General features: G+C 50.5%; 1 protein-coding gene across 1 annotated transcript in view; it reads right to left on the minus strand.

Moving 5' to 3' along the window:
• The window catches only part of LOC101063835 (neurobeachin-like), a 57458-nt gene that overhangs the window by 26278 nt on the left and 11705 nt on the right, over window positions 1-19475 (minus strand). Inside the window, 11 exon segments of the mRNA XM_029848724.1 lie at window positions 1676-1828; window positions 1986-2094; window positions 3024-3157; window positions 3506-3703; window positions 7190-7336; window positions 7779-7898; window positions 8342-8468; window positions 8998-9119; window positions 10069-10164; window positions 11153-11253; window positions 13085-13316. Of these exon segments, the coding sequence (XP_029704584.1) occupies window positions 1676-1828; window positions 1986-2094; window positions 3024-3157; window positions 3506-3703; window positions 7190-7336; window positions 7779-7898; window positions 8342-8468; window positions 8998-9119; window positions 10069-10164; window positions 11153-11253; window positions 13085-13316 (1539 nt within the window).

A 19475-nucleotide genomic window follows, 5' to 3' on the forward strand; every position in this document is an offset into this window, starting at 1 on the left:
ATAAGGTTTGCAGACACCAGCCACTCAATCAAAGGTGAAAAACACAATTTGCATTCAGATTGATGCACCATTTCCAACAATTGCAAAGGCCAGGTTTCTTTATTCTGATTTTACTAAGCAGCAAAAGAGCAGCAGCTTTATTAGCAGCAGCAGCTTTATTAGCAGCAGCAGCTTTATTAGCAGCAGCAGCTTTATTAGCAGCAGCAGCAGCAACAGCAGCTTTATGAGCAGCAGCAGCTTTATTAGCAGCAGCAACAGCAGCAGCAGAGCAGCAGCTTCATTAGCAGCAGCAGCAGCAGCTTCATTAGCAGCAGCAGCAGCTTCATTAGCAGCAGCAGCAGCTTCATCAGCAGCAGCAGCAGCAGCTTCATTAGCAGCAGCAGCAGCAGCTTCATTAGCAGCAGCAGCAGCTTCATTAGCAGCAGCAGCAGCAGCTTCATTAGCAGGCAGCAGCAGCTTCATTAGCAGCAGCAGCAGCTTCATTAGCAGCAGCTTCATTAGCAGCAGCAGCAGCTTCATTAGCAGCAGCAGCAGCAGCTTCATTAGCAGCAGCAGCTTCATTAGCAGCAGCAGCAGCTTCATCAGCAGCAGCTTCATTAGCAGCAGCAGCAGCTTCATCAGCAGCAGCAGCAGCTTCATTAGCAGCAGCAGCAGCAGCTTCATTAGCAGCAGCAGCTTCATTAGCAGCAGCAGCAGCTTCATCAGCAGCAGCTTCATTAGCAGCAGCAGCAGCAGCTTCATTAGCAGCAGCAGCAGCAGCAGCTTCATTAGCAGCAGCAGCAGCTTCATTAGCAGCAGCAGCTTCATTAGCAGCAGCAGCAGCAGCAGCAGCTTCATTAGCAGCAGCAGCTTCATTAGCAGCAGCAGCTTCATTAGCAGCAGCAGCAGCAGCAGCAGCTTCATTAGCAGCAGCAGCAGCAGCAGCAGCTCAGTTGTGGTTCTTCCACCCTAACGCCAGCGTGCCTTGGAGGGTTCATTTATAACCACCAGCCAATCATATCTCACGGTCAGAGGGGAGAAGGCCGAGAGTCAGAATGTTCTGAAACTAAAGGGAGCTGACTGGGCCTGTGCGAGCGCCAGGATCATCACATCTAATTTAGACACAGACGAGAAAGAGGCCTTGATCCAATTGTCACTTTCTTCCTTTGTTTCTTTCACCGTGTTCATCTTCAGCGCTGCTGTCTGAGGCGCGCAGCTCTTCAGCTGCATTAGCATAAAGGCTAACGGCCACGGAGCTGTCCGATGGGCTGCAGTCATGCTAGCAGCCACACCGACGGATGGCCGTCACCTGAACGCTATTTAACCATAGTGCGTGTGCACGCTGAGTGTGCACGCTGAGTGTGCACGCTGAGTGTGCACGCTGAGTGAGGAAAGTCTGACTGAGTGCCAGAGAACATTTCCAGCTTCCTTTGCATTTGTTGGAGACAGCATCTCTTCCCCAACCATCCCTTGTCCTGCCTCTCAGATAGTGCGTGGTGCACGTGCGCTGTGACAGAAGGCAGCGTGCACACTCCCTCACGGATGCAGTGGCTCTCAGGAGCGTGAAGAGAACCATCTTTATGTCTGTCATCCCTCCTTATGCTGTTTCTTTCCCTTAATCCTTTGACTGAGATCGACTTTGTTCATCTTTTGGTAGCAAGGTCAACCAAGACAGAGTGAGAACAGAGGGACACACCTTGGCAGGAGTGTGTATCCAGATGGCCGGATTAAAGAGGACATGGTCGCAGAGCTGTTTGAGGAGTGGCGCTCCGTGAGGTAAACCGTCCAGATACTTGGCAAAGGACAAGAACTGCTCAAGTACCGCCCTGGTGATGTGGACCCTTGATGACTGAAAACACACAGAAAGAGGTGCTCACACACCGCCTGGATATCACACACACACCGGCAGAATGCTTGTGAGTACAGGAGAGGAGGTCACGGACACACTCGTGGACACACACACGCCATCAGAAACTCAGTGTCAGGGTTGAGGGCCTTTCACTCACCTTCTCCAGCAGGTACCCAATCACCAGGAAGCCCTTTCCTCCCAGCATTTGCTCCTGCATGGCCACTGAGCTCTTCAACAGCTCCACCAGGAACGCCAGCAGGGTGGCGCTGCAGACAGAACACTGCGTTACACAGGACATGGACATGGACACTCACCAGACTGTGGTGTCCACCTGAACATGGACACTCACCAGACTGTGGTGTCCACCTGAACATGGACACTCACCAGACTGTGTCCACCTGAACATGGACACTCACGAGACTGTGGTGTCCACCTGAACATGGACATTCACCAGACTGTGTCCACCTGAACATGGACACTCACCAGACTGGTGTCCACCTGAACATGGACATTCACGATACTGTGGTGTCCACCTGAACATGGACACTCACGATACTGTGGTGTCCACCTGAACATGGACACTCACCAGACTGTGGTGTCCACCTGAACATGGACACTCACCAGACTGGTGTCCACCTGAACATGGACACTCACCAGACTGGTGTCCACCTGAACATGGACACTCACGAGACTGTGGTGTCCACCTGAACATGGACACTCACCAGACTGTGGTGTCCACCTGAACATGGACACTCACCAGACTGTGGTGTCCACCTGAACATGGACACTCACCAGACTGGTGTCCACCTGAACATGGACACTCACCAGACTGGTGTCCACCTGAACATGGACACTCACCAGACTGTGGTGTCCACCTGAACATGGACACTCACCAGACTGGTGTCCACCTGAACATGGACACTCACCAGACTGGTGTCCACCTGAACATGGACACTCACCAGACTGTGGTGTCCACCTGAACATGGACACTCACCAGACTGGTGTCCACCTGAACATGGACACTCACCAGACTGTGGTGTCCACCTGAACATGGACACTCACCAGACTGGTGTCCACCTGACATGGACACTCACCAGACTGGTGTCCACCTGAACATGGACACTCACCAGACTGTGGTGTCCACCTGAACATGGACACTCACCAGACTGGTGTCCACCTGAACATGGACACTCACCAGACTGTGGTGTCCACGCTGCTGTCGTTCAGCTGCTTGTAGTCCAGCTGGGCGAAGAGAGGGAACAAGACCTGGATGCCTCCTATGGAGTGGATGGCGCTGTGGATGGAGTGGGTGACGATGGCCTTCACGTCCTGGGCAACACAACAGCGGAACACACAAAACTCTTTTTATGTTGGACTTTTTCCACTGTCAGTAAAAAATGAAAACCGTTTACTTCAAAGTCACGACAGGTTCAAGAACCAAGAATCTTAGTTGACTTTAAGCATCAGCTCTCACGGCAGAGTTGACAATGTTGATAATTGAGGTTGCTAATCAGTCGGGTTTCAGGGCGCTCATTCATACATGAGTCACCTGATCTGTGATCAATGAATCAGTGAATCCGTGATCAGTGAATCCGTGATCAGTGAATCCGTGATCAGTGATCCGTGATCAGTGAATCCGTGATCAGTGAATGATGGCGGCCGGCTGAGGACTCTGACCTGCAACATGAGGGCGTGTGGCGAGTGCACAAAGATGGAGGGGTTTTCTCTGGGCGACGACTCCAGGCACAGCTGGGCGTCCGTCGCCTTGGCGTTGTAGGTGAAGGAGATGGAGCTGGCCAGCTTCCCATCATACAGCACCTGCTTATGGTGCTCCGCCAGGTGGATGTCACTCTCAGATTTAAACTTAAAAGTGCTCTGGAGAGAAAACGACAAAAGCAAAAGGCCACATGAATCCAGAAATCCCTAAAGCTGCAGGACAGGTGCATGAACATGTGTCCAGCTCAACACTGGAGATGAGCATCACCCCGCATTAGCTTAATGAACACTGTGCTAGCCCAGGAGATAATTCAATTAGCCAGGAATAAGAGATGAGGGGGGAGGATGTGTGGGAGAGAGGCAGCCAACACTCCAAACACACCGTCCCTCACACACATGGAACCAACACACACTGCGCAGTGCTGCCACGGCACGTTGAGGTCACACACACACATCAACGCCACAGTTCACAACAGAAAGTCACAGGTTTTCTTTGCTAAGTTCAATGGAACAGAAATTGTGCATTTTCGTTTAAGCAAGTCCATACATCTGTCTGTCCGTACGTCTGTCTGTCCGTACATCTGTCTGTCTGTCCGTACGTCTGTCTGTCCGTACATCTGTCTGTCTGTCCGTACGTCTGTCTGTCCGTACATCTGTCTGTCTGTCCGTACGTCTGTCTGTCCGTACATCTGTCTGTCTGTCCGTACGTCTGTCTGTCCGTACATCTGTCTGTCTGTCCGTACGTCTGTCTGTCCGTACATCTGTCTGTCTGTCCATACATCTGTCTGTCTGTCCGTACGTCTGTCTGTCTGTCCTGTCTATCTGTCCGTACGTCTGTCTGTCTGTCTGTCTGTCTGTCCGTCCGTCCGTCTGTCCATATGTCTGTCTGTCTGTCCGTACATCTGTCTGTCCGTACGTCTGTCTGTCCATATGTCTGTCTGTCCGTCCATACATCTATCTGTCTGTCCGTCCATCTGTCTGTCCATGCGTCTGTCCGTCCATGCGTCTGTCTGTCCATACATCTGTCTGTCTGTCCGTACATCTGTCTGTCCGTACGTCTGTCTGTCCATATGTCTGTCTGTCCGTCCATACATCTATCTGTCTGTCCGTCCATCTGTCTGTCCATGCGTCTGTCCGTCATGCGTCTGTCTGTCCATACATCTGTCTGTCTGTCCGTACGTCTGTCTGTCCATACATATGTCTGTCCTGTCCGTACGTCCGTCTGTCTGTCTGTCCATACGTCTGTCTGTCTGTCCGTACGTCCGTCTGTCTGTCTGTCCATACATCTGTCTGTCTGTCCGTACGTCCGTCTGTCTGTCTGTCCATACGTCTGTCTGTCCATGTGTCTGTCTGTCTGTCCGTCCATACGTCTGTCTGCCCGAACGTCAGGCTTCAGGCTCAGGGGGACAGTGCCACAGCTTCAGGCTCAGGGGGACAGTGCCACAGCTTCAGGCTCAGGGGGACAGTGGCACAGCTTCAGGTTCAGGGAGACAGTGGCACAGCTTCAGGCTCAGGGGGACAGTGCCACAGCTTCAGGCTCAGGGGGACAGTGCCACAGCTTCAGGTTCAGGTTCAGGGGGACAGTGGCACAGCTTCAGGTTCAGGTTCAGGGGGACAGTGGCACAGCTTCAGGCTCAGGGGGACAGTGGCACAGCTTCAGGTTCAGGTTCAGGGGGACAGTGGCACAGCTTCAGCTCAGGGGGACAGTGCCACAGCTCAGGCTCAGGGGGACAGTGCCACAGCTTCAGGCTCAGGGGGACAGTGCCACAGCTTCAGGCTCAGGGGGACAGTGCCACAGCTTCAGGCTCAGGTATCAGGGGGACAGTGGCACAGCTTCAGGCTCAGGGGACAGTGGCACAGCTTCAGGCTCAGGGGGACAGTGGCACAGCTTCAGGCTCAGGGGGACAGTGGCACAGCTTCAGGTTCAGGTTCAGGGGACAGTGCCACAGCTTCAGGCAGGTTGTTCTTCTCTTGAAGCAGCAGCTTCCCTCCCTGCTGCCGGCTGCACAGGGAAGCCTGAGGCCTTGTTCTCAACCTTTTATCTGACATCTGATGTGCAAAAGAGGCCCTGGGCCTTCAAACAGGCAGCAGAACATTTCACACATGCAATCTTGGCATCTGAAGAATTCCGATTGGTGGCAAAATGTCCTTATCTCATGTAGAGATTCAAATCTGCGGACTGGAAAATATTCATTCTTTCCTTTTATTTAAATCATGTGGCACAAAAAAGCTGCTGCATAAATCAGTGACCTGAAAATGCAAAGTGCCCTTTCCAGATACACACACACACACACACACACACACACACCACACACACACACACACACACTCACACACACAGTTAAACATTCAACAGCTATGTTAAAATGTAGATACATTCACTTAAAGATCAGGAGGCTAAAAGAATTTAAAAACCTGAAGGAGAAATCAATACCATAATCAGCAACTTATTCGGAGGTGGAAACTAATTTATTGCTTGATCAAAGTGTACATTTGTATTCACTGTGTATTTCTAAGATAAGATGTAATTACATTCAAACCTACATAAGAATCTAGGTTTGAATATAAGGAGAATACAAAACTGCACAAAACGAGAGTAAAAGACAAAACCCAAATATGTAGGGTGACGACACAGGTCCACATGAAAGAGACCCAAAATGGACACAAAAAGACAATAAAGCTGTTATTTCCCCCCCAAAATCCGGATGTAAAAGCTTCCTTCGTGCTATTGGGGCAAGCGGTGTTGTGTGTGAGCCGCCGCGCTGCACAGCAACTTAAAAGAGCTTGTTGGCTGTGCTGAAGGCTCGTTTAGCGGACTGAGTGGGTCTCGCTGCGTTTTGCTCCTCGTTACTGAAGGAGACGACTGACAGAGGCTGAGGAAGAGGCTCCACACAGCTGAAAACACACCCTGACGCTCACACACGTGGTTCTCCTGAGTGACTGTTGTTCGTCCTCCTCAACAGAGCTGAAGCAGAGGAAACGGCCTTCTTCACACAGCAGGGCCCGGAACACTGAGACCCACTGGGTCCTGTTTTAAGCCCAGCTCACGCCTCATTTACGCCGTATCAGCGCTGGCAGATTTGGCTTTAATGTTTGTTTATTCATAATGTTTATTTATTTACTGTTTTCTTTCTGCTAGCTGAGAAGCTCTTTGTGCAATCATCTGACCGATCGGATCATGGAGTGAAACAGACCTCAGCATCAGGACTCATCACCATGAAACCTCCAAAACACCGAGCATGAGATCTTTGGGGGGGTGGACTCCAACAAAACATGTTCTGACCTTTTCAAGACACCGAGCAGAAGGTCAAAGTGTTGAAACGTGTGCGATTTCGTTCCTTTGAGAAGATACTTCTACCTGCATGTCAGCAGCTTTGAAACCAAAGCACGTTGTGACCTGCTGAGGTTCAGGAGCAGCAGATACCTGCAGTCATCTTTCCTGGGGGGCTACGACGTGTCTGCTGGCCGCAGGGCGCACGTGGCAAAGCTACCAAAACTTCACAGACATTTTGTTGAGAATAACCTTTGGTTTTAGGCTAAAATCCCTGATTTTATATGTCTAAACCCTATTTTGGGTAACTGCTATAGTTGCCGAGGCAACGTTACTGCCACATTGATGTACACAGCATGTAATTAGAGCCTCACCTTGTACCCGGGGCCAAGTTGGTGAATGGCAAAGATCTGAGCAGGGTTGAGAGCTTCGCTGAACACATAAATGGCTCCCAGCTGACCACAAAACACTCTGTTGGCGTCGGCCGTCTCCGATGAACCGAGGAAACATTTATCGTAGCTCTGCCAATGAAAGAAATACCAGCAAAATGTGACCACAAGTTTACACGTTTTACACTTTTCCACCCCAAAGTTCAAAACACAGTTGGACACAAATCGCTGCCCACCAAAACCACTTTTCCTGTCGAACTTTTGTTCTGACCATTGTGAGATGAAAGACAAGCAGAAAAAATGTAAAAAAAAAGCAAAATGATGAGCCAGAACAGGTAGAAGGTGTAAGAGAGGCGTCATGGCAACCTGTCCCCTATTAAAAGGAAAAGTCTGAAGTTGGAATTCTGATGAAGGTTCTGGAAAAAGGCCCAAGGGCATCTGTGGCCCAGCTCACAGATGCAGAGGGCAAACATCAAAGAGCTGCCAACAGCACCAAAGGAGAGGAGAAGCTGGGCCAAATACACCTCAGCTCAAGCATGTTTGAAAGACAGACGTCCCCCCGCTGCTCCCTTACATCGTTGGTGTTGACGTGCCACGCCATGTCGCCATAGGAGACCAGCTGACCGTTGACATAGCAACGAATCTCAGAGTTCCTCCAGCGGTTGTAGATGTGGACGATGCTGATCATGTACCACTGAAACACAGACACACACATTAGTCAGGCCACCAGGAGACCAACCAGCAGGCTGATGTGTGTGTTGTTGTGTTGACTGAAGCATCTGAGGTCAGGGTCAGGGGTTAGCCTAACCCTGACACACACTCACACACACACACACACAAGCCAACATTAACAAACCCACAGATGCACACTTGACTTTTAAATTGATCCAATGGAACCACTGGGAACATCGTTAGGCAGCAAGATTTCAACTGGTCAGCAAAAGCTGGTGTGTGTAAGTGTGTGTGTGTGTGTATGTGTGCGAGTGTGTATGTGTGTGAGTGTGTATGTGTGTGTATGAAGATGCCGACAGGGGTGGGGGGGTTCTTAAATGCCTCCCCAGGAACCAATAACATTAATTGGAAGAACAGACATGAGCAGAGTTCGTTTGCTTTTGCCTATATGTTTATTCATTTTACCTTGCGGGGTTGAAAATCATACTTGACGCAGTGCTGGAAGCCTTTTCCCTTTGACTTCAAGGATGTTACGATGAGACAATTTCCTACAAAGTGAGCCGAGTATCCAACTCCTTTACTGGTGCGAAAGCTGCAGATGGAGCATCAAAAATCAAGGTCAGCGCACGTCAACAGTCCTGGAAAAACGTTGGCATCATTTAAAAATGACGAAACCAAGTGGACGCCACTTAAATGTGACGCAAACGCAAAACACACTTCAGGAAATCTCACGATAGCAAAACGGTGAGCAGTGACAGCAGGATGCACCATGAGCAGCCATAAATGTGCATCCACCACGAGGAGAACATCCTCCTCCGCAGCAACATCGGGGTGCGTTAGTGCCCTCACATGTTTAACGTCACCTTCCCCCTCATTACCCGACTCACTAAAGTCTTTCTAGACTTTGGGCATCGTGCTCTTGTTTGGAGCGAGTCCATTTCCTTCCAATTCCCCACATCAACATAAATACTAGCTTCTAATGTAACGCAAAGTGCCATTTCAAGAGGGTTTTTACCCCACAGCAGCCTCTTCGGACCCTCTTCCCTGTTACTGATTTGCAGACCAAGCAGCAGTTGCACGAGTGTTCTAAGCCTGAGCCAGTCAACAGGTGTGGGACTCACCAGTACAGGTATGGTTTGTCTTTGTCCACATTGATGTTGTTGAGTGGATCCTGCCTGAACCAGGTGTTGATAGTGAATCCGTTCTGGTAAGGCCATTTGGCTATTGGTGGCAGTGCAATGGCCTAAAAAAAAACATTGATTAGAGTCTGCTGACTCCAGCTCAGATTTTGGATGAGTGAACGGACTCCAGATGCCACCCGTGAGCGTCTTAATTTATCGAGGGGAATTCAGAAATAGGGTTAAACAGTTTATTTGCAGTATACTGGAAATGTCCTCGTGTCTGTGAGTCTACAGTTTTGTGGCTGAATCTTGTCTGTAGACCAGTGACGGGGTTTCAAAAGGCTGCTATTGCTAAATGAGTTCATTCTGAAGATATGCTAGCCCAAACTGAAGCATAAATGAGTCTATATTCTGTAAAATGCCCCTACACATTTTTAGAATCATATAATACAGATGGGTGGGCAAAAAATAAATTGTAGTAATGATTGTGGGGTTTCTGCAAAAAGACAGATCTCAACTCATTTCCTTTTTAGTAACCTCAGAATTAACCCAGCAGCTGATAGAAGTTATTTATGAAGGTGGTTACAGTAAAGCAGTGTTAGGCTACAGGAGATAGTCAGGAAAAGATAAGGATGTGGCTCATTATCATTAAGTCTACACATAATTTCATTTAAAGTTGCTGCGGACAGGCAAGAATTCCAATGAGCGTTATTACAGCTAGAACAGCAGCGGACCTTTAAACTGCTGTCTGAACTGACCTCCTTCAGAGTGCTACGAGGACCAGGACTGGCCCTCTTTTACTGCACCCACCTTCTGCTGCTAAGGTCTTCAGAAAAGGTTCAACAACAATTAGTGATTCTCACCATAACTATTCATTCTCTGGCAAAAGGAAAAGCAAAAAATGACAAGAAGTAGCACTGAAAGGAGGCAACTTTGGCCTTGCTGTTGCACTGAAGTGTGTGTGTGTGTGTGTGTGTGTATGTGTGTGTGTATGTGTGTGTGTGTGTGTGTGTGTGTGTGTGTGTGTGTGTGTGTGTGTGTGCGCGCGCGCGCACAAATGGTCCCACTCACTGCTGCACTGCGTCCTGGGAAGTTGAAGAAGGTGTCAGGACCGTGTCTCTGTGGCATCTGGTTCAACACGACAGAAGCTTGATAGCATGTTCTTGGCTGCAAGAGACAGACAAGGGGGGAGGAGAGGAGAGGAAGGGGGAGGGGAGAGGAGAGGAGAAGGAGAGGAGAGGAGAGGAGAGGAGAGGAGAGAGGAGGAGGAGGGGGAGGGGAGAGGAGAGGAGAGGAGAGGGGAGGGGAGGGGAGGGGGAGGGGGGAAGGGAGGAGAGGAGAGGAGAGGAGAGGAGAGGAAGAGGGAGAGGAAGAAGGAGTGGAGGGGGAGGGGAGGAGGGGAGGTTAGGGGAAGAGGGGAAGGAAGGTTGGAGGGGGGGGAGGGGAGGGGTAGGAGGAGTGAAGGAGGGAAGGGAAGGAGAAGGAGAGGAGAGGGAGAGGAAGAGAGAGAGGGATGAAGGAGAGGAGAAAGTGACTCTCATAGACACTCACACAGACTATAAGAGACATGGTGTGACATCACATCCTCACCACTGGATCAATAACTCTTCAATCACCCCCGCCCGTGCCCTGATCAAAACATCCCATCGATAAACCAGGAACAAACCCTGAAGCGATGCGTCTCTGAGAGGAAGGAGCTAGCTGGGGGGAGGAGGGATTGGAAGAGTTGGAAAGGTATTCCAGGTGTTGCTCGATCATCAGGGCTCTCGCTGAGGGTGGTGTCCCTCACACCCCGATCAGAGTATCCAGAGAGCCACAGAGGAGCACCCCATGGGTGTCGCTGCTCCCCCCCCTCCTCACCCATGGCCTCGCTCCAGGTTCTGCCTCTTCTCGCCATCCTCAAAATAAACCCTCCGTTGGAAATATTTGGAGGCAAGAAAGGAAGTGACAGGAAGCTGCAGCTCCAGAAATGATGTGGCAATAAACCACACCACTAAATTAGCTGCTACAGCCTGTCTGAGACATTTGCATGATCAAATACTGGTTATGTTGCAAGATAAATGAACATTTACCATATTAGTGCTGATGAAAGTGATAATAATACAGGTTAATGAGCCAGTCCGGTTCCATGGGGCCACTTGCAGGTTTTACTCACCCAGACGCTGTTTTCTCCCCGCAGCATGCTGAAGAGCAGCTTCAGCTCTTTGACCGTGATGCTGTAACTGGCCATGACGCCCAGCATGTCCACCAGGAGGTCTGAAACATGGGCCAAGCATGAGCGTTAGCAACAAGCCTCCATGGGCGGGCGGGTCAAGCCAGTCTGGTCCTCTAATGACCACATACACATACACAACGGCTGTTGCTGCTGCTTTTAAGCACAAAAAATCTACCAACCATTGATTAGATTAATCACATCTAGGATCAAAGCAAATAGTCATCACACTCCCAAAAGCGCAAAAGACATTTGTTCCATCTAATGTGGCCTTCCTGCCTCAGTGGCGTCCACGTCACATGGCCACAACAGATCCGTGAGGACCTGCAGCTCAGCCATACAAAGGCCTCGTCCCTGTGTTGGACATGAGAGTCTTCTCACCAGGTTCGTGAGCCAGAGTGCAGCGACGCTTCATTCAAGCTTCTAAATACAGTGGGACCTCTACTTACGAACGTCTCTACTGCAACATTTTCAGGTTACGAAACGTCTCAACGGGAAAATATTTCCTCTTGTTACGAAAGAAATTTCAGGATACGAAGGTCGAAAATACGCTACCGCTGCTACTCGCAGCTCGCGGAGTTTAGCGAACGCAAGCATGCTAGTAGCTGCTCTGCCATTGGCTATCGCCTAGCATCTTCCTGTCATCCCATTGGCTAGGAGGGACGTCAATCTGTACAGGTTTGGTGTGTCCCAGCGTCGCCTTTGTTTCACTTTTATTATTGTGGGTGTTCGTATGTTTGTCCATTAGATGGCGGTGTTACCACAAGTGTTAACGTTCGTTGCTAGTAATGACGGCTAATGTAAGATTAGCCTGTAATAAAGTTCATTTTGTTCCTGGAGAAGCCTTGCACTGAATTCCTAAATTCATTGTGCGCTAATCTAATTGTAACATGTATTTGTTACATGTTTTGATGCATTTTTATGATTTATAAAAAAATTATGTCCGAATTTTTGGGGTCTTGGAACGGATTAGGGCATTTACATGGAAAATGCGTCTCTACTTATGTAATTTTCAGGTTAACGAAACAACTTCTGGAAACGAATTAAATGCGTAATTAGAGTCCCACTGATACAACTGTCGTGTATAAAAAGTGGGATTAAACGGTTGGAGTCTGTTATGTGGGGACAGAAAGAACTCATCGTCCTGGTCGGTGGGGACAGTGGGGACAGTGAGGACAGGTGGAGGACGAGAAGATGGCGGGCACTCCAAGGCATCGACACGGCAAAGGTCAAGGGTAAAAATGATAGCTTAAAGCAGCGCCGCGGCAGCGTCACAGTCAAGCGTCTCTGCAGGGCAAAACACACGCCGGTCATGATACGGCAGGACAACCCCCCCCCCCCACCCCACCCCCCCCCCCACACACACACATATACACACCCCCACACACCCCCACGCCCCCCCACAACATCAAACAACCCTCACCCCCACACACACCACATACAATACACCCCACACACACACACACGCCCCCCCCACACACACACCCTCACCCCCCACAACCCCCCCACCCCCCCCCACACACACACACCCACACTCACCCCCCACCACACACACACATATACAAACCCCCACCACACACACACGCCCCCCCCACACACCCATGCCAATCGCACCACATTAACAAATATCAAAGATTAACTATTGGAAGATTAAAGGGGGAAATTCTTTCTTTATATAATTAACTTGGCCCCTTCAAAATGCTCTTATTGGCTGAAGCACATGCAGAAGATCAAGGGCAACAATTCCATGCCCCCCCCCAGGAACCAGCAGAGGTTTCTGCCCTCATCCAAAAGCAGGAACGTAAGAAAGACCAAAGGTCACACGAGGGTCACACTATCCCAGGATGGAGAAACCACAACCTCGTGCGCACTCACCTGCAATCATATCGTCCACCGTGCTCATTTTGAGCAGCACCTGCTGGATGAGGCCGACCTCGGTGCTGGTTTGCAGGTTGCGCACGCTCTTGCGGAGGATGGCGGTGAACATGCTCCAGATCTCAGCCTGGCAGGTGACCTCGCAGTGGGACAGCAGCTCCACCATGCAGCCGATGCTCTCGGCCTCCTGGATGATGAAGTTCATTTCCAGGTCAAATTCTCCACCAACCAGCTGGAGGAGGGAGAGGACGAGGGGCGCGGGTGGCGAGCACGAGACGCCGAGCAACGTTAGGGATGGTAGGGTGGCAGCAGGGGTGGAGGAAGAGAGAGAAGGTGGCAGCAGGGGGGAGGAGAGAGAGAAGGAGGGCAGCAGGGGTGGAGGAAGAGAGAGAAGGTGGCAGCAGGGGTGGAGGAAGAGAGAGAAGGTGGCAGCAGGGGTGGAGGAAGAGAGAGAAGGTGGCAGCAGGGGTGGAGGAAGAGAGAGAAGGTGGCAGCAGGGGTGGAGGAAGAGAGAGAAGGTGGCAGCAGGGGTGGAGGAAGAGAGAGAAGGAGGCAGCAGGGGTGGAGGAAGAGAGAGAAGGTGGCAGCAGTGGAGGAAGCAGTGGAGGAAGAGAGAGAAGGTGGCAGCAGTGGAGGAAGCAGTGGAGGAAGAGAGAGAAGGTGGCAGCAGTGGAGGAAGCAGTGGAGGAAGAGAGAGAAGAAGAGAATGTTAGTGAAGCCTTTGGTCTGCAGGAGCACTGACTTCTGCTGGACTTCTGCTGGACTTCTGCTGGACTTCTGCTGGACTTCTGCTGGATGCTGGTCCTGGCTGGGAAAGCTCAGGGTCACACTTGGAGTGCACGGAGGAACACGCCTCCTCCCACTCTCAGCTCCTGAAACGTGCACGCCACTCTTAAACTGCAACCACAAAGGTCTAAAAATGGCGTGCTGTCCTGCCACAGACGTGCACGGTCGTGCACACAGATGCTCAGAGGTCCTTGCACATGCAACACAACGAACACACGCAGGTCATACTCAGCATGTCCCGGAGATGGTCGCCATGGCAACCCACAAGCAAATAGAGCCCCATTGACGTTATTAGATCAGACAGAACAGGACCGTGCATTAGGGTTAGCGGGCGAAAAATTATAAATGAAATGAGCAAAGACGAGCAACACGACTGTGACAAGAAGGACGATGGCTCCAGAGAAAAGAGAGCTGGAGATAACACACTGGTTCAGGACCCACATGGCTCAGGAACCCACATGGTTCAGGAACCCACATGGTTTAGGACCCACATGGTTCGGAACCCACATGGTTCAGGACCCACATGGTTCAGGACCCACAGACCCATCAGTGCATCTTTGATTGATGATCTCTCATTCTGTTTTCCAGCTGTCCATCAAGGCGGGAACATGGCAGCATGTGTGAGGTGTGATGCTGCAGTAAAGGAGCTCCCAGTAAAGGAGCTCCCAGTGAAGGAGGTCCCAGTAAAGGAGCTCCCAGTAAAGGAGCTCCCAGTAAAGGAGGTCCCAGTAAAGGAGGTCCCAGTGAAGGAGCTCCCAGTGAAGGAGCTCCCAGTAAAGGAGCTCCCAGTGAAGGAGGTCCCAGTAAAGGAGCTCCCAGTAAAGGAGCTCCCAGTAAAGGAGCTCCCAGTAAAGGAGGTCCCAGTGAAGGAGCTCCCAGTGAAGGAGCTCCCAGTAAAGGAGCTCCCAGTAAAGGAGCTCCCAGTAAAGGAGGTCCCAGTGAAGGGGTCCCAGTAAAGGAGCTCCCAGTAAAGGAGCTCCCAGTGAAGAGCTCCCAGTGAAGGAGCTCCCAGTAAAGGAGGCTCCCAGTGGAAGGAGCTCCCAGTGAGAGGAGCTCCCAGTGAAGGAGCTCCCAGTAAAGGAGCTCCCAGTGAAGGAGCTCCCAGTAAAGGAGGTCCCAGTGAAGGAGCTCCCAGTAAGGAGGGGTCCCAGTGAAGGAGCTCGCCAGTGAAGGAGCTCCCAGTAAAGGAGCTCCCAGTAAAGGAGCTCCCAGTGAAGGGAAGTGCCAGACCCACCCCCAGTGTGAAGAACAGCCACTTGAGGGGAACCTTAATAGGAACTGAAGGTTTCTGCACAAGCTCAATCCACGCACCCTGACTCCAAAAGAAACCCCAGGAGCCTCCGGGAACGCCTACAACAAGTGCAACGCAGTCACACTGCCTCCCTCCCGCCTCCCACCCCGGTTACACACAACGTCACAACAGACGAGAGGGTGATGTAAACCGCCGGCAAACAAATTTAGTCTTGTGGCACAAGAACATGCAGGAAAATAAAGAGGGCCAGAACTCCGAGAAGAGTCCTGGAAACGATCTCAAGCGGGGTGGCTTCATATGGATCAGACAGGGAAATCAGCCCAAGGGACCCAGTTGAGCTTGGGTGTGATCACCCGTGCCGGCGGAAGCCACCACAGGGGGGCCATCCCAAGCCCACAGCCTCTGAGGGGGCAGCAGGTTGCGTTTGTCTCGGCAGCATCGCGACCAACGATTGGTCCCCGAGTGTTCAAGTAACAGTCCACGGGACCAAAAAATGAAAACCAGCAGGGTGACACAAGTGGTGCTTTCCTTTCCCACCATGAAGGTCCACAAGTGTTTCTGGAAAATCTGGAAGAGCGTGAAGGTGCTGCGCGTGTACGGATGCTGCACCCGTACCGACGGCTGACCCGAGACTGCAGAGAAGTTAGCGCTTCTCTGTCCTTGGGAGAAGAAGAAAAGGGGAATTTTGCTTTGGTTGAGTCTTTGGAGATGTGATGTTTAACCTCGTAAACCACTGTAAAAGCAGCTGTCAGGTGACTTTATGTGGCTCCGCCCTGCAGACAGTCTCAGTATGTTCCTCTCATGGTGGAGACGGCGAGCCAGCAGCTTGGCGTGCATTGTGTCAAGAAGGTGGGTGTTTAGGGAGGTTGGAGGTCCGTGCCGGGGCTGCATTCACACAACAAAGGGCTGGTATGTTTGAGCAGGCTCCTCAACCAGCTGAAACCAGCTTGGCTAAGAGGCTGGTAAAACACACAGGCACTCTGTTTTGCCTCAAAGGCTGAGGCTGATGACCTGATGTTCTGCTGCTAAACGCCATGTATGCTATGCTAATGCTTTGGGATTTACGATATGACTGATGGGAAAGAGGCTGATCCATACGGCCAAATAAGAAAGACTAACTGTCGTCTCACTGGATAGACAATTGGGTGAAGTTTTAGTGTAAATGAAGCATCCAGAATCACAAATAGATCAGAATCACCCTTATTACATCGTGACGTCATTCTTGTTGCGCCGTCCTGCAGGGATACGTCGACGTATGCCCTGACAGATGTAGCTAAAAGTGAATTAATGTAGCTAACATAGTCGTTTACAACAGATGCAAATGTCAATCGGACTTGTTTCTATCATTACAAGGGCAGCAGGTACCTGCCAGCGTAGCGGACCGATTATGTTGGATGTTCTGCGGTTGGGAAAAAGGCACACGGAAGAGGCCGAGTCCTGAATCATTTAGCCACAAATACTAGTTTGAGATGTTGGAGTGCAAAGATTTAGCAGAGCTGCGGAGATATCGACCCAGGTGGAGTCAGCGAGCCATTGACCAGAAGATAAAAGATCTAACCCTAAGACCAGCTGAGGGTGTTGTCGCAGATCTCCACGGGCCATGGCGTAGATTGGCCTTGAGCAAATATAACAATAAAACCAAAGAAAGCAACTGAAATCAATGCAAAAACTGCCATCTCACGGAAGACCTAAGATAGCCACAAAAGTCTAACTTGGCATTCTGCGGCATTCCTGAAAAGGTGCTGCAGTGGTTAAAACAATGATTGTGTAACTGGAAATGATCTTTCAGACGAGCACTGCAGCACATTATGCAGAGCCACAGCCACACTTCAAAGGAATCATTATGCTGGCTGATTGCTGTGACTGACTGTGGAATATGAGAGGCTTCACAAGGTAATGGCTGATAAAGAGGACCACCTGCTGCTCATTTAGGCCATCAGAGATGACGGGTCAGAGAGGAGAGTGGACACTCAATAGCCTCCTCCTCTGTGTGTTCACAGCCGGCATCATCAATATGCAACTTCAAAAGCCTCTGGGAGTTTGAAGAGGACGAGGGTTGTGTTTGTGTTTGTCCAGTGTGTGTGTGTGTGTGTGTGTGTGTGTGTGTGTGTGTCTACTCATTTGTGTACCCCTGAGTGAGCTGCAGCCATTCAGGCCCTTTGTGCTCACAGCGAGTGAGAAGACGAGAGGCCCATCTAGACATGAGATCACAAATTATACACTTAAAGAAGCTGCACCAAGGAGAGCTGCACAGTGGAGACAGTGGCGAGAGCGCTGGCTAAAAACCCAAGGATGGACAAAAGGAGGAAGCGGAGACGACAGAATGCAGACTGAACACATGAGAACACATGAGAAAGCGTGGAAACCTTGTGTTTTATGAGAGTGCAAAGATGAAGGGAGAAGCAAAAGGAGGGCAGCTAAATGCTATTGTGCGTTCTTATCAGGACGGCAGAGCCGCCGTTTTATTGCCCAAAGCCCAACAATTAGAGGAGAAGTGTTTAGTGCTTGGATGACGACCGTACAAAAGCTAGATAAAGATATGGATTATGCTGTGGCTTAACAGGCTGCTAAACAGCCCACAATCCATGTTTCTGCCTGCCCCCCCCTCCCCGGAAACAGCCCCGATAAGACTTATCTCTGGCTGCTATTCGGATTCCAATGAACTTCCTCACAATCGAATTTTTCTGAGGCTTTAGATTAAGCTTCAGTCTGGACTGAAGGGTAACATTCGGATGGAAAACATCACCGAGGTACTGAAGCATGGCTAATTTGCTCATGTTGATCTGTAATGGAACTAATAATAGATCTCTAACCATCGCTCAGTGCTGAAACGCTTTCATCTTCCACAACCTCTTGATGCAGTTTCCTGAACAGGGAAACAGCCAAACATGGTGATTCTTCTCCTGGACAAGTGGACACGTCATTTCAGGCTCTGCGACATTAACACTGCGCGAGCCATGAAAAGTGCTTTTGCCTTTAACATTTGATCCATTATGCCCACATGGAAAGTCGGCGGCGCTGCTGAAGAGCCATCGAACGTGTTCCACGAAACGGAGGAAGTGAAATGAATCCATGTCTGAACTCTGTCAGCCGTTGTTTTACAAACTTTACAAACGTGACAGAATGTGATTTAGCCTTTTCTAAAGGACACCAATGAATCAGGAGCCTGCAGGAGAAGAGTCTTTGCTGCTGTGGCGAGGGCCATGAATGTGCACGTGAATATTGGGGGGGGTGCACAGGAAAGGCAATCTAATCCTGCCACAGCCACTTTAATTGAGGAAATAATTCCATCTTTTACAGTTCTACTTGATTAAAAACAGGCATTTGTGTTGTGCTGCTGCACCCTGGGCACATTTTCTGTAACATAACCCTGAATGTGCTTCTGTACGTACATCAAAGGGAAGCGTAGCTATCGAGTGTTCCCGTGTAGCGGCGTGTCAGCTCCTATTAAAGACGCCGGGGAACCAGAGTAGGAGAGAGGAGCAGGAGGACCTGGTGAAGAGCTTCCAGTTGACCGTGTTTGTCAGTTCCTGCCATATGTTTCACCAGGCCCGTCCATGTGCTTAAACCTATGCGCAGTCACTCAGGTGCACGTGTGACATGCTCGGCGCACGACGGCCAGCAGCCTCCTAACACATTCACTGCTTCAATGCTTGTAACTGGCAGTCCAGGAAAACCGTCTCAGAAGTCCTGGTCGATCACACCGGCCTTGAAGATGCACAGCAGCGATTCGCACGAAAGACGGAGGACGAAGGCAGGAAGGGGAGAGTCCCCAAGGCTAACCAATCAGGTGCCATCTTACTGGAGCAGCAGGGAGGCGAGGCCAGAACTCGGAGGCGAGAGCCAGAACTCGTGGAATTGGTGAGAGGGCGAGATTAAGAGTGCACAGATATGACAGAGTCTTCAGCACAATGGACAGCTCCTGCCTTTGTGCCGAGTCAGCGAGGCTGCCGTTCACAGCAAACCTCAGCACGCTAACTGCCGTATTAATGCCAGAAATATTTAGAAGCGCTGCACATACACACACGCACACACACACATACAGTATATGTATATATATATAAAACGCCGGGGCTGACATGAACTCCAAGCTGAGAGATGTGCAGCGTTTGCACCAAAACAGAGCCACTGTGTTCCCGGATACGTTCCCAGAGGGAGAAATCCAGGTCAGAAAAAAAAAGACACCACGCACACGCACACGCACACGCACACGCACGACAAGAAACCAAGGATCGGGGCCAAGTGATCACAACTCTGACTTCATGAAAGGTCTGCCACCTGATTGGCCAAAGAGCTTAGTAACAGATCTAGCAATAAGCCTGATCACATGCTATTGGACACCAAACACTCCAT

Source organism: Takifugu rubripes, chromosome 15 (assembly GCF_901000725.2).
Source record: "Takifugu rubripes chromosome 15, fTakRub1.2, whole genome shotgun sequence".
NCBI classification, from domain to species: Eukaryota; Metazoa; Chordata; class Actinopteri; order Tetraodontiformes; family Tetraodontidae; genus Takifugu; species Takifugu rubripes.